This window comes from Sarcophilus harrisii, chromosome 3 (assembly GCF_902635505.1).
Source record: "Sarcophilus harrisii chromosome 3, mSarHar1.11, whole genome shotgun sequence".
Lineage (NCBI taxonomy): Eukaryota > Metazoa > Chordata > Mammalia > Dasyuromorphia > Dasyuridae > Sarcophilus > Sarcophilus harrisii.
Window position 1 is genome coordinate 89,256,702 of NC_045428.1, and position 14,176 is coordinate 89,270,877.

Here is a 14,176-nt window from a genome sequence, read left to right on the forward strand (position 1 = left end):
GAAAGTTCTAAGGATGTGGCAACTGGAATTGATGGGGTACAGCTTCTAGGAGAAATATTGCAGTAATCCTGATGCTCCCAAAATTTAGAAGTGCTTTTGTTTTAACAATCTGTTTGTCAATGATCCTAAAGTCTTCTGGCTTTAGGAATAGTATAGTATAATCCCATGAATATTGCTGACTGCCAGATAGCAATCTGTTGGTCAGTGATAACAGGATTTCTGAGACAAATTGTGAGGTGCATACCAAACTACTCCTTAGTTCTACCTCTAAGTCATGAAATTAGCATATCAGTGACATGAAGAATCAGATCTCTCTATCTTTTCCTGTAATTTTATCTTCTTGCTCCTGGTTCCTTGCTAAATTCTTTCGGAACTTAGCCTGCCTCAATTGGTATTACAATTACAATAAAGTTTGCCCCTTGACTTGGAGATGGGTTCAAGCCTGCAAAGTCTTTTGAGACAATTCTTTACACTTGTTTGCAACCCAAATCTTTTGCAGTCTTCTTTTGAATTTCAACAGACTGAATCTTGGAGGAAGATAAGGAATCTTAGAAACAGGAGGGAGTACTTTCAGGACACTGCAGATGGCTTGGATGAATTCTTGGATGTAGGAGATGGGATACTGAATTTGAGAAACACATGACAATCTAGCCTGGCTGTACATCAAGTGTATAAATGTGGAATAATGTGGAATTGAGATGGAAAAGTAGAGTCGAATCAAATTTTGGAGAACTGAGAAGTTTGTATTTTATGAGAACCATAGAATTTGGGAATTGAAAGGGATACCCATTTCACATCACCCTGAAAAGTATCCCTCCCCTCCCCAAATTCCCTATAAGTGGTCATCTATCTGTTCCTTGAAAGCTTCAAGGCAGGAAGAATCTGTTTCCCAAGATTCCAGTTTTTGATATCTCTAATTTAAATAGATATCTCCCCTCACATTAAATATCTATTTGCTATTTTGCATCTTCTACCCATTGCCTTCTGGGAACAAGCAAAATAGGACAATATGGAAGCACTGAAGGATTTTAAGCAGGTTAATGACATGTTCAAATTTGTGCTTTAGGGGAATTTTTTTTGTTTTGGCAGCTGCGAGGAGGCTGGATTGGAAAGGAGAAAGTTTGGAAGCAGAGAGATCAATTAGGAAGCATATATCTCAGCTTACGTTTGGCTTTAGAATTTGATAAAATGAATCCATATTGACATCAATGTTGGGGTATTAAAGTATATATAGAGAGAATATGTAGAGAGAATAACTAAGAGTTAAGGACTATTAGAAAAGGATTCAGAGTGGAAGTGAAAAAATTAGGCATAAAATGTTGTCCAATTATAAGTATTCTGTATTAAGGATGGTATCCTAGTCTTTGGCCTTTATGATTAAAATAACTTCTTAGGGAATCAGCTTCTTTCCAGAGCTGAGCCAAGGCACTTTTGGTCTTGGTCCAGGACTTCTTCCTTTATTATATTATAAGCTCTGATGACCTCTAAGTTCTAGTTCATGGTTCTAACTTTCATGAATTGTTTGGTCTCTGAGCCTGACTGACTCTTTAGATTCAAAGATTTGCTAGACCTTATCATTGATATCCTTCTACTCTATTTCTCTCAGTGCCATCAAAATCTGGTGTTCAATTTTAGCTTTTTTTTTTTTTCCTATTCCCTCTATAATTTTACTATATAACTGCCACATACCAGACTAGAAGAGTGCATTTAATAGAATTCCTTCAAATAGTAAAAGAATTATATATGGAAACATTCTGAGTAAAATGAAATGATAAATAATTGACAATGCTTATAAAGGAAACCAAGGAAAACTGACCCTATTGAGAATACATTTTAGCATTTCTGCTCATTGAAATCCTACTCATCCTTCAAAACTCGGTATAAATCCGGTCATCCTCATGATTGCCTCAGTCTGAAATGATCTCTGACCCTTCTAATTTTCTAGTGTTTTTGTTTGTTTATACCTCTCATAAGACACTATTTGATGACTTGAATTGTTGCTATTTTAGATTATATCTATGAATCTTGCCTTTTTTAAAAAAACAGAGAACATAGTCTTGGAAGGCAAAACTAGTATTTTGGTCTTTGTAAACCATAGAGCTCCTTGAATATAGAGTATACAAAGAGTATGTATTTAAGAGTCAATTTTATCAATAATGCATCTATTAAGTACCTGTTATATGGAGAGCAAATTTTAGTTCCAGGAATCACTGTCTAAGGAATGCCATTGACATTAGGAACATGTCCAAAGAAGGATAAGCAGAATGGTGAGGACACTGAAGACAATGCCCTGTGAAGATCAATGGAAGGAATTGGACATATATAACCTAGAGAACAGAACATTTGGAAGGTGGATAGAAGGGCATGATTAAAGCCTTCAAACCTTTCAAGGACTGTCACCTGGAAAAGAGATTAAATTAAGTCTGCTTGTCCCCAGAAGGCAGGAATAGGAGTAATAGGCAGAAATCGTGAAGAGACATATCTTGGCTTTAATATTACAAGAAAAAAACTCTTAACAAAGAGAACTATAAAATCTAATGGACAGCCTCCATGGACAGTAAGAACTCCATCACTAGAGATCTTCAAGCAGAGGCTGGATGATCACTTGTCAGAATATTGTTGAGGCAATGACTGTTTAGGTCCAGTTTGGACCAGATGGCTTCTAATTTCCCTTTTAACTTGGACTGGGATTCTGTGATTCATGCCTGAAACTATTGCAATAGTCTCCTTACTGGGCTAATTATGTCCTGATGGACATGATATCAGCAGAGCTCAGCTTCCTGGGCTAGAGCAGTCCCTCAAATCCACCACCAAGGCCTTAGGAAAAAAACTATTTTTTTGTCCATCTGGATTTCATTTTTTATTAGATTTTTAAAAATGGCTTTTTAAAATTCAGCTAGCATGAACTGAACCAAATTGCTCACTTGGAATACCCTCCCCTTGTGTTTTTGCTCATTGAAATCCTACTCAAAGCTCAGCATAAATCTAATCACCCTCATGATTACCTCAGTCTGTAATGATCTCTGACCCTTCTGAATTCTTAGCATTTTTGTTTATTTGTACCACTCATACTAGACTTATTATTTGGTGATTTGAATTGTTGCTATTTTGGATTATAGCTAGGAATTTTGCCTTTTTAAAAATAAGGAATGCATTCTTGGAGGGCAAAAAAATAGTATTTTGCTTTTTGTAAACCTCAGAGTACCTTGGACAGAGAATAGTGTGCAAAGAGTAGATGTTTAAAAGTCAATCTTATCAACAATGTATTTATTAGGCATCTCTTATATGCAGAGCACAGTAATGAAACAAATGTAGTTTTAGATATGAAGAGACCCAACTTGATCGATAGAAATGATAAGGAAACTGTGAATGCTTATACAAGAGAGTATGCTGTAAATGCACCAGAGAAAGAGGTAAACAAAGTACTGAGCTAGTTCCCAGAAGAGGTTATTGGCTACCAGGATGATCAGGAAATTCAACTAGCAAAGATATGGAAGCTTACTGATGTAGAAAAGTCTGAGAAACAGAATTTTCTGCTGTCTAGAAGCAAGAAGTAGCAAAAACTGATATCGATATTGTACTCAATGCTTGACATCATGCTTTGCACACATCATCTCATTGAACCTTCCAATGGAGGGATAGGGATAGGAATTGGATTAATATTTGATTGATATAAGAAATTTTTGGGTGAGCAAAATGCCTTTCACAGATTTGTATTTTCTCCATAAGTGGAGTCTTAGGGATCTAGTTTTGTTGAATCCCAAAAACATAACTCTTTCCACATACCATGCTTCTTCTGACTCAGTGGAAGAGAAAGAGATAAAGCTGGCACTGGTTTGTGGACAGTTATTCATCAGTCAAAGAGGTTTGAATTTTGAAAGGCAGTAGGGAAGTACTGGACATTTTTTATGCAGAGAAGGAATGAAATCTGGTTTCTCTTTAAAGAAATAGGCCTAAAATTGTTGAGCTAGAGAATGAAATGAAAAAGCCTTCCGTAAACCAGACGGTGCTAGCTTCCAATGCACTCAATGTATTCTCTAGACAAGCTAAATAAATGGTGTGAGCTAACAGCACTGTCACCAATCCTTTCTAGCTGTATCAATGATAGAGGAAGGCTGCATCTGACAACAGTGAGGATCATTGCATTGACTTTCTCAGTGCTTTCCATTTTTATTGATTTTTATTGCCTACAGTCAGTTTTCTTTTAAGCCTTTACTTTGTGCTACATGGCCAGGTGTCAGTCTTCTATAGAAGATCTCACCTAAAAAGTGTGAAAGTGTGTCATGGTTACAATCCTTTCAGTTTTGTGCCAAGTAGAAGAATCACTCAGTATCCCTTCCAACCCTTCTTATAGTTGATTAGAGGCCAATATGTGATGCAGAATTGGGAGAATTGGGAAAATGTCTTTTCCTTCACTTATGGGACTGAGGATGATTTTTTCCTTGTTAGTGAGGTGAAGTGCCCTTGTTTTTTAATTAATCTTAGAGGATGATACCTTTTAGCACTGGAAAGGACTTTGATATCATCTAGTCTCACTCCATTATTGTAGAGAAGAGGAAATTGAGATGTTAAAAGATTGTGTCTTGCCCACATTTGACACCTAGAAATTTATGATATGTATAATAGTTGCTTGTTAATTAATTAATTGATTAGAAAGAGCAGAGCTTGAATTCAGGCCTACATTCTCTGACTCCAAAAACATGTGTTTGTCTATCAGTAGTTATTGCATAGACCTATGCATGACATCTCCTTATGGTTTCCATGGGGATAAATTCAAGTCTGCGAATAGAGGAATTGATCTTTGCTTCTGGAAATAGAAAGGTGGTGTTTTTTTTCTTTCCTCTTAACTTCAGAAAGGTTCCCCAGTGAAACAGATTATTCTAGCATTTGAAAATTACTAAGAAAATCTTAGACATAACATTTTTGGAGTTGGAATGAACCCCAGAGGCAATTTAGTCTAACCCTATATGTAGATATGAAAACAGAGATTTTTAGAGGTTGAGTGACTTGCTCAAAGTGATACAGCTAATTACACTTGAGACTGGGATCAGAATCCAGGTCTCCTGAGTCCCTTCAGTACATCATATCAACCTTTCATTTACTTGGGTTATCAAGAGTCAGTGACCCAAGAAAGAAGGAGGCCATTATTCCTTAACGGTCAGGCGGGAAATAAAGCATAGTCAATTTCTCTATTATGTTTTTTCAGGGTTCTCTCTTGGGTCCCCACACATAGACTTTGAATAACACCCCAAGCTGAGCTGGGTTGTTTGAGCAAATTGATCCCAGATTTTCTTTCACTTTCCCAACAACCTTGGACGTACCTGAATTCCTGCCAAGCCACTTGGCTACTCTCCAGGTTTTGTTCATATTATATTTATGATGTTTATATTAAACTGACTTTTTGTCATGTTTTTAAAATCAATTTCTTTCTCTCACTCCTTTTCTGTTTGGTTTGCTTGATAATGCAGAATTGAGAGAGCTTGGAAAATCCCCAGGCACCACAAAGTTGTGAGCCTGTGGAGACTTTAATTAAAGTTACTCCCGATTATAGGACTCTAAAATCTGGCCTGTCTGACTTTTCATTGCATAGCTGCACAGAGTAAGGAAACCTATTCGCAAGTGTCAGCTATAAAAGAATTCTGGGCTCCATTTTTCCTTCCCTGCAGCTACAAATTTCCAGCTCTTGTCCCATCCAGAACTCAGATTCAGTCAATATATTTGCAGCATCATACCAAGCATACTATCATTTATTTTTGCTGCAAACAGCATCCTTCTTTTCTGCTCCATTTCACAGAACCCTCTGAACCAAGATAATTGGCCTTATCCCCATTAATTCTGTGCCTGCCCAAAAACCCAACTGACTATATCTTCCTATTGCCGAATCTAAGTGACTACATCCAGGCGAGACTAGATTGGAAGCTTTAATGATAGAAGTCAGTCATGGGGAGGCAATATGATCCAGTGGAAAGAGCGCTAGATTTGTCATCAGAAGACTTGGTTTGAATACCTGTGTGCCTTAAGGCATATCATGTCACTTTTCTTAAGAAGTCAGTTTGCTTATTTGTGAGGGGTGTGTGTGTGCGTGAATGAAATGATCTTTAAGGTTTCTTTAAATTCTAAATCTTTTTGATTCTATGCTTAGCACAGCGCTGGACATATAGTAGATGCTTAATGAATATTGATTCATTAATGCTCTGGTAAAGCTAATCTATGAAAGGGAAAGAATGAACTTCCTGGAAGCCAAGAAACTAGAGAAGGATTCAGCCTGAAGCTGTGTATCCAGCTGTCCTGATTTTCTTTAGTCTTTATCTAGAATTTGATAGCTATGGACATTTAAATTTTGTTAATATCATAAGTCAATAGTATTCTCCGCTTGCCAGATAAGGTTAAGTGACCTGCCCATGGGAGATTATTATGAGGTTTGGATTGTATTAGTATTAACAGTGTATGGCATTAATAGCTGATAGCATTAATAGTAGATCTAAGATTAGAGCATGCTTCTCTGCAGATATCTGAAAATGGCATTTTAGAAAATGCCATTACCCACAGCACTTTTAAAATAGCCACAGTTGAATTTTCACAAATCATTTCTGAATTATGGCTTTTCAAGTTCTTTTACAGAGTGCTGAAAAGCTGTCCAGTAAATTCAGAGATGTATAAAAACAAACAATTAAATCTGACTACCTGGATTACACTTGGATAGAAAGCCATGGCACTATGGTCTTATGTGACTGGTCCTATGAAAAATTAATAGAATCATACTATTAAGAGTCAGAAAGTATCTTATGAGATATCAAAGCCTGTCTAGATGAAGATATAGAGGCTCTTGATGTTAAATGACTTGACCAAGATCACATTGTAATAAGAAACAAATGAGAAAGAGGAAATATATACAAACACAGATCTTCTAATTCAAAATCTAATGTACAGGTGGCTAGTCTTATCAATTTCTAATGGAGAGGGAAGAAACTTCTCATTTTCCTTTATCTGTACAGAAGACAAGAATTTCTTCCAAAGTTTCCCCAGAATTTATAAGGATCTTTAAGATTTAGACCTAGAGAGAATCCCATAGAACTTATTTAATTGGTGACAAGATGGAGGTTAGTAAAATCTGCTTAAGGGCAAATAAATCAGAAATAGCAGTCAGATTTCAAACCCATGGCCTCAGAATCTATAGGTAGAGTTCTTTCCAATCTATAAAGCAAAGTTAGGAAGTGAATTTGTAGTTGTTGTTGCCAGGTGATTGCGATTAAGTGACTTGCCCAGGATCACATAGCTAGTAAGTCTTAAGTGTCCGAGGCCAGATTTGACTTCAGGTCCTCCTGACTCCAGAGCTGTTGCTTTATCTGCTATGCTATCTAATTGCCCCATAGGGGGTGAATTTGAAAGTACTTATAATAGCTTTCATTGATTGATGGTTGTCATGAACTTTTGGACTGGTTTTATTTCTGCAGGAAACAATAATAACACAATAATACTAAAAGCTAGTATTTATGTAGCACTTTTAGATTTGCAAAATGTTTTACAAATATTGTGTCATTTGATCCTTACAACAACCTTGAGAAGTAGGTGATCTAAATACTAAATTCACAAAGGTTAAGATCCTTGCCCAGAGTCACACAAAACTAAGAAATGTCTGATTTTCAGGTTTTCCTGACCCCAGGACTAGCACACCTATTCACCATGCCACAAACAAATCAAATCTAACAACTAGCTAGTTCTTAGATGTTCTATCTTGGCAGTATAGACCCCTCCAAAGAATAATCTTGCTGTTGTTGGTCCCAAATCTTTTGTAGTATTTGGAACAATGCAAAACTGGTCATGTTCTTAGTAGGTGAGGCAGGAAAAGAATGATTTTTGAGCAGGCAGTGTAAAGTGGAAGAAATGAAGAAAGCTGGGTTAGAGATAAGAAGGAAAGAGGAATGGTGTTTTTAAGACTTTGGAATTAAAGAAAGAGTTGGCAGAGGAATGTGAGAATATTCATAGCAATGTTGCTTCTTCAGCCTTGAGTAAAGGGTGAGGATGGAAATGAAGGTAAGGTTGAGTTGGGAAAGCAGAGGTGGATTTTCTGGTTGATGTTTCCTGTTATTTCTTCAAGGTGGCCAGAAATCAGGGAGAATCTGGCATAGCCTTCTCTTCTGTGAACCATCACAATTTCTCTTTCTATAGTGTGGGACCACTCCTCTGTTCAACATAGACTATAGGTATTGTTGTTGTTGACAAATCATTTGTTTTCAAATTGTACCATGACATCAGGAAGGTGATGTCATGACTTGCGAATAAATTGAATTTAACTGAGGGAGGGCTGTGCAGTTACCAGCTCCCTCTTTTCTCTAGAGCCATTTGGGACTAGTGGCAAGATATAGATCAAGATGACTGGAGATGGTCCCAGATGCAGTTGGGAAACCTTGGCGTTTTTAAGCTAAAGTCTTTAACAAGTTTCAGTTTGACTGAGACAATGCAAATTCAATGCAATTCCATGATTAAGGCTAGATTAAAAATGAGATAAAGAATGGCCTCTTTTTTCTAGTTCCAAGAAAAAAAAATCAATCTGGGAAGTGAAGATCCTCAGAGCTTCTAGCTAAAACAGAAATAATTTATATTTACATTCACTTTAAATCATCAGGGTCCAAACAATGACCAAATGAAGCTTGGGTTGGTCCTTATTGTTGGTCAATCAATGAAAGCCAGAGTGATTTGGATTTAAAGAAACGTCCTTAAAGAAATCTAGCTCATAAACCTCAAGATATTTTGCAAGGTTTCAACAATCAAAATTTATATTCCTTTGGTCAGAGGACCCATAAGTAAAGATATGATTCCCTATGAGAAGGAGGGAGGAAGGGAATGGAAATAAAAGAAAAGAAGAAAAGAAGGAAGTGAAGGAGAGAGGGAGGGAAGGAGGGAGGGAGAAAGAAAGAGAAGGAGGGAGGAAGCAAGGAAGGAAGGAAGAAAAGAAGGAAAAAAGAAAAGGAAGCAAGGAAGAAGATGCATTACTCAAATGGAATTTGCTAATTGGGTCCCTAGTGGGACAGCTACTACTTCTTTTTCTCTATCCACTATCTGTATAATCAAGAACACAAAGATCCATTCTTCTTCATGCTCTTTGCCACTGAAGGAGGGATGAAATAAAGGAATAGCCAATGAGTAGGTTTAAAGGGAAGACAATAATAATTCCAGGGCAATTGTGAAACAGCATAGAATAGTAGAAAAGACATCTTCCAGAAGAATAGATTTTAATCTTACCTCTGTGACTGTAACCTTGAGGAAGTGACTTAGCTATGTAAATTTTAATTTCTTCATAAATTACATGGAGGTAATAATTCCTACCCTATCCATTTTATAGGAATGTTGTAAGTATAAAACTGAGTTGCTTCAAGGGCTGGTGCCCTATCCTCTTGGTATTACTGTTTCTGGGTATATATTCTGTGTTTATATGTCTGGAAACTTAAATTTGTATCATGTTTACATGGAAACTTAGATGCTGTTCTCCTTCCACCCCCATATAGAATGTAGGCTCCTTGAGGGGTCTCTTATTTTTGTTTTTGTTCCCCTAGTGCCTACTTGACAAATAGTAGCTAATTAATAAATGCTTTTTGAATAAGGTAATGAACATCACATATAGATTCATTATACATGCATGAGACTTACTTGTGAAATGTCTTCATTTTGGAATGACGAATCATTCCAATTGTTTTCCAACAAGACACACACGAAACCTGCCACAGTTTAGAATTTGGGCTTGTGAAAGCTGAATTACCTAAAAACCTATAGTTCCATGGTAGTGCCTGAATAAGGATTGCTTTATCATCCTTCTCGAAAAGAACATGGCACTACTTGTTTGGGATATTTCCTTCCCAAGATTCCATCAGGAAAGTTGGGTGGCAAGTAAATAATTGTGAATTCTTTTGATCAAAGATAAAAAATAGCCTTGCTCACTACTACTCAGTCTAGTATAATTTAATAAATAAATGCTCTGGAAGAGATTTCAAACAGGAAAGTCAGTTTATAGCACATGGAATCTCAACACAGTTTCTGTTATCATTAAACTGAACACACTGCTAACTTTATTTTAATAATTCATGCATTGTTTCATAAACAAAAGCAAACAAGCATTCATCTGAGAGATCACTTTTAGGGGAAGAAATAATAATTTATAATTTTATTTATTATTTCTTTGGTAGAAAGCAGTCTCTTGGTTGAACACACTTTTTTATTTATGAAACGGGACATGCATTATTAAAATAAACCCATGACTGTGTTCGGCTTAATGATATGCAAAATTATTTGAGGTTGGGTACAGAATGGTTTCATTTCTCTACCTGCTGTAATGGTTGGTAGGTTTTCTCACCCAGTTGCAGATTTATGGGAACATTTAAGGGACACGTACTTAATTCTGGAACAAAAATGCAGCCACATTTGAAAAATAAAAGAAAGATTTCTTGTAATAGTTTCACCTTTGAGCAGTCCTTGAGAAACCAAGAATGTGGGACTGTCCTCTGTTGCAGTAAGTGACAGAAATTCAGAGACAAAAGCTGGGATTTTTTTCCTCTCTACAGTACTAATCTTAGGCAAGTCATTGGATCTGTGCTCTTGGCTCCCACTCTCCTTATGGGCTTGGTAAGCTTCACTGATCTCCCCCATGCACTTAAGCCAATGTACAATGAGTAACTGGCTCTTCTCCCTGCCACCCCCTCCCTTTGCCCTCCCCCGCTTGCTTTGCTCTGTGTAGCTTGGAGAGAGAAAGAGAGAGAAGAGGGCGAATGACCTCAAATGTTTTTGAAATTGGATTTGCTATGTTTGTGATAAGCCACCTCGCTAGGTATCCCCCCCCTTTCATTCTTTCTAAGAGAAACTCTGAAATGTTTTTCAGAAACTGGGTAGTAAACTACTTGGATTGTTATTGCAAAAATACTGGCAGAATTCTGTTCTCTTTATAGCTCATGAGCTATTTGGATTGGCAGTCATTACAGAATGAGAGCAATGAGGAGGGCCAGATGCCTACCCTGGATCATTTATCCACATGTTAGAGATAGGGTGTTTTCCCACGGATGGGCTAGATCATTGATTCTGGGGTCTTTTGTGGTAGATTTGTTGTGTTAAGATCCAAATGACAAAGCTTCGGTTTGTTTCTACTATATCCAAAAGGATCAGCACTCTAATGATGATAATGGCCTTCCAAAATATGTAGTGTAAGTGATTATGTCAGTGGAGTTATTTGAAGGACATTAGTCAAGCTCCTCTTTCTTAAATATGAGAGAAAATCTGTCATAATAGTTAAGGTGCTAGATCTGAGTTCAAATCTGGACTCTGACATGTACTTGTTAAGTGTCAGTCACATCACTTTTATGTTTCTATTCCAAGGAACCTCAGTTTCTTCATGTCAAATAGGATCAATAATAACTACACTACCCACTTCACAGGGCTGTTAGGGGGACCTCAGATATGAGACAGTATAGATATCACCTTTTGCAGACTTTAAAGAACTATATTAATGTTAGGTATTGTAATTACATTTCTTTCCCATTGCCTGTTTTAGGGGACCAGAAAAGCCAGAATTAAAAGGTTAATTTTCATCAATTTTAAGATTCCTTATTAGGAGGCAAATACTTCCTGAAAGAAGAGAGGAGTCTTAACTTGTCATTAGCTAACAGTTTATTAAGGAATGGTTGACAGTTTATTTGGGAGAGGGTGGGAGTCTGGAAGATATTGAGGACAAAATTGTCACTGCCTAATTTTCCTTGGGGGATGGATCTCATTTATACAGGGCTTTCAGGTTTCCAAAGTGCTTTTTTCATTACACCCTCATAGTGTGAATATCATTCCCCTTTTATAGATAGAAAATTGAGACTGAGTAGTTAGTTGAGGCAGCTAAGTGGAGCAGTGAGTGCTGGGCTAAGAGTCAGGGAGACCTAAGTTCAAATCCAGCCTCAGACACTTCCTAGAGGTGTGCCATTTAATCACATTTAACTTCTTTCCTTCAGTTTCCTCAATGGTAAAATGGGGATAATAATAGACCTACTCTTAGGGTTGTAGCAAGAATCAAATGAAGAACTATCTGTACAATGCTTAGTATAGTGATTAATACACTAATTAATAAATGCTTGTTGCCCTCTTTTTCCTTTCCTTTCCTTTCCTTTTTCTGTGACCACAGCCACAGAGCTATTAAGTGCCAATGCTGAGTTTTGCATTCAGATTTTCCCTGACTTCAGATATAGCATTCTTTCCCTCAGATCATGTTATACGTTTTCCTGCTTTAGTTCCCATTTTTGTAAATAAGTAAACAAATATTCCAGAAGAAGAGTTGTGAAGTACTTCCAACGAAATAAAGAACATTGGGTACAAGCTGAATGATCTCTATTTACCAAATGATGCAGAGGCAGCTCAGCATAGTGGATAAACAAAGCTAGGAAAACCTATTTTTGGACACACTTCCCAGTGCTCTAAGACTATTTGTTGCAGAAAAGATGCTGGTCTGCATTTGGTAGGAGTTTCCTATTCCAATAAATTATAAGTTTGGTCCCTATCTTTTTTTTCTAACATAGTGGAAGAGTAATTTTTTAGGAAAATTAAGCAAGTCAGCCTTAAAAACTGAAATAGAATTGAGATTTTGTCTCTCCTCTAAGAGTCCAGACTACTATCATTAAACCTCTTTCATGACTTCTGGTTGTTTGAATGTTATAACATTAGGATTCTTTAGTTCTAAAAAGTTTCCTCTTATTTTCTTTTTGGATATAGGAAGCTGTGGTCATGGAGGTGTGGTGAATATCAGCAAACCTTTCATTGTTCAGCTAAACTGGAGAGGAGCTTCCTATATCTATGGAGCTTGGGGGAAAGACTATACCCCACAAGATCCGGAGAAAACCCTCTACTGGGTGGCCCCCCTGAACACAGATGGACGATATTTTGAGTATTATCGACTTTACAACTCTCTGGATGACTTGCTGCTCTACCAACAAGCCCAAAACTTTCGAGTCCTGTACGGAGAAGGCAGTGGTATGGTCGTTTACAACAACTTCATGTACTTCAACTTTCGTTCCACAGGTGACATTGCCAAGCTTGACTTAAACACCAATGTTATTACTCTGAGACGGACTCTTCCCAATGCCGTTTATAACAATCGCTTTTCCTATGCTGGTGTCAATTGGCAAGATATAGACTTGTCTGTGGATGAAAGTGGACTGTGGGCTATCTATTCAACTGAAGCCAGCGCTGGTAACATTGTGATTAGCAGAATCAATGACACTTCACTTGAGGTGCTAAACACTTGGCAAACCATACAGTACAAGCCATCTGTCAGCAATGCTTTCATTGTATGTGGGGTTCTATATGCCATTCGAACTATGAACACCAGAAAGGAGGAGATTTTTTACTACTATGACACAAATACTAAGAAAGAGGGCAGACTAAGTATCATCATGGACAAAAAGCTAGAGAAAATACAGAGTGTCAACTACAACCCCCTTGACCACAAGCTCTATGTCTATAATGATGGTTACCTTGTGACTTATGATCTTTCATTTCAACAGTTACAATGACTTTGATAAATAGGAGGGGAAGAGTTAAATGGAACTTTTCCTAAAAAAGTGAAATGTTCCCATTTCTTCATGTCCTATTTAATTATATTCCAAATTGAGTTTGCTTAATCTTTGGATCATTTGTATCTTCATTTTGTATCTTCAAAAATATTTTAGGGGTTTGGGATAGTAATATTTCCAGTGAATCTTATTCTTCCTAAATCAGTGAGCATTGGGTTAAGTACCTACTGTGTGCCAAACACTGTGCTGGCTGCTGACAATAAAAAAGAGACAAAAATAATAGTTCTTGTCCCCAAGGAGCTTATATTCTATTGAGAGGATTTCAACACATACACACACAGGCAAAAACAAGAAATCAACAGTATTTTCAAGAGACAGAGAACATGAACAACTGGGGAATTCACAAAAGCCTCATCCTGGGGGTTGTGCTCCACTTGAGCTGTGCTTATACAAGTGTGTCTTGTATCTCCTTGGCACAGCTAAGAAAAGATGACTCTGTAAATCCTGGTCCAACCTAGCAATGACTTTAACTAATTGAAGAGATTGAATTTCTGAAAGATGAAGCACTTATAACACTTACCTCATGCACAACAACAGTGCATGATATCAATACTTCTGTCATTCATTGCAGTAGCTTATTC

General features: G+C 37.1%; 1 protein-coding gene across 1 annotated transcript in view; it reads left to right on the forward strand.

The window, feature by feature from the left end:
* OLFM4 (olfactomedin 4) overlaps positions 1-13,802 on the forward strand; it is a 36,012-nt gene extending 22,210 nt beyond the window's left edge. The window contains exon 5 of the mRNA XM_012546293.2: positions 12,736-13,802. Within this exon, the coding sequence (XP_012401747.1) occupies positions 12,736-13,535 (800 nt within the window). The 3' untranslated portion in view covers positions 13,536-13,802. The remainder of the gene's footprint in view (positions 1-12,735) is intronic.
* Positions 13,803-14,176: the final 374 nt, after the last annotated feature.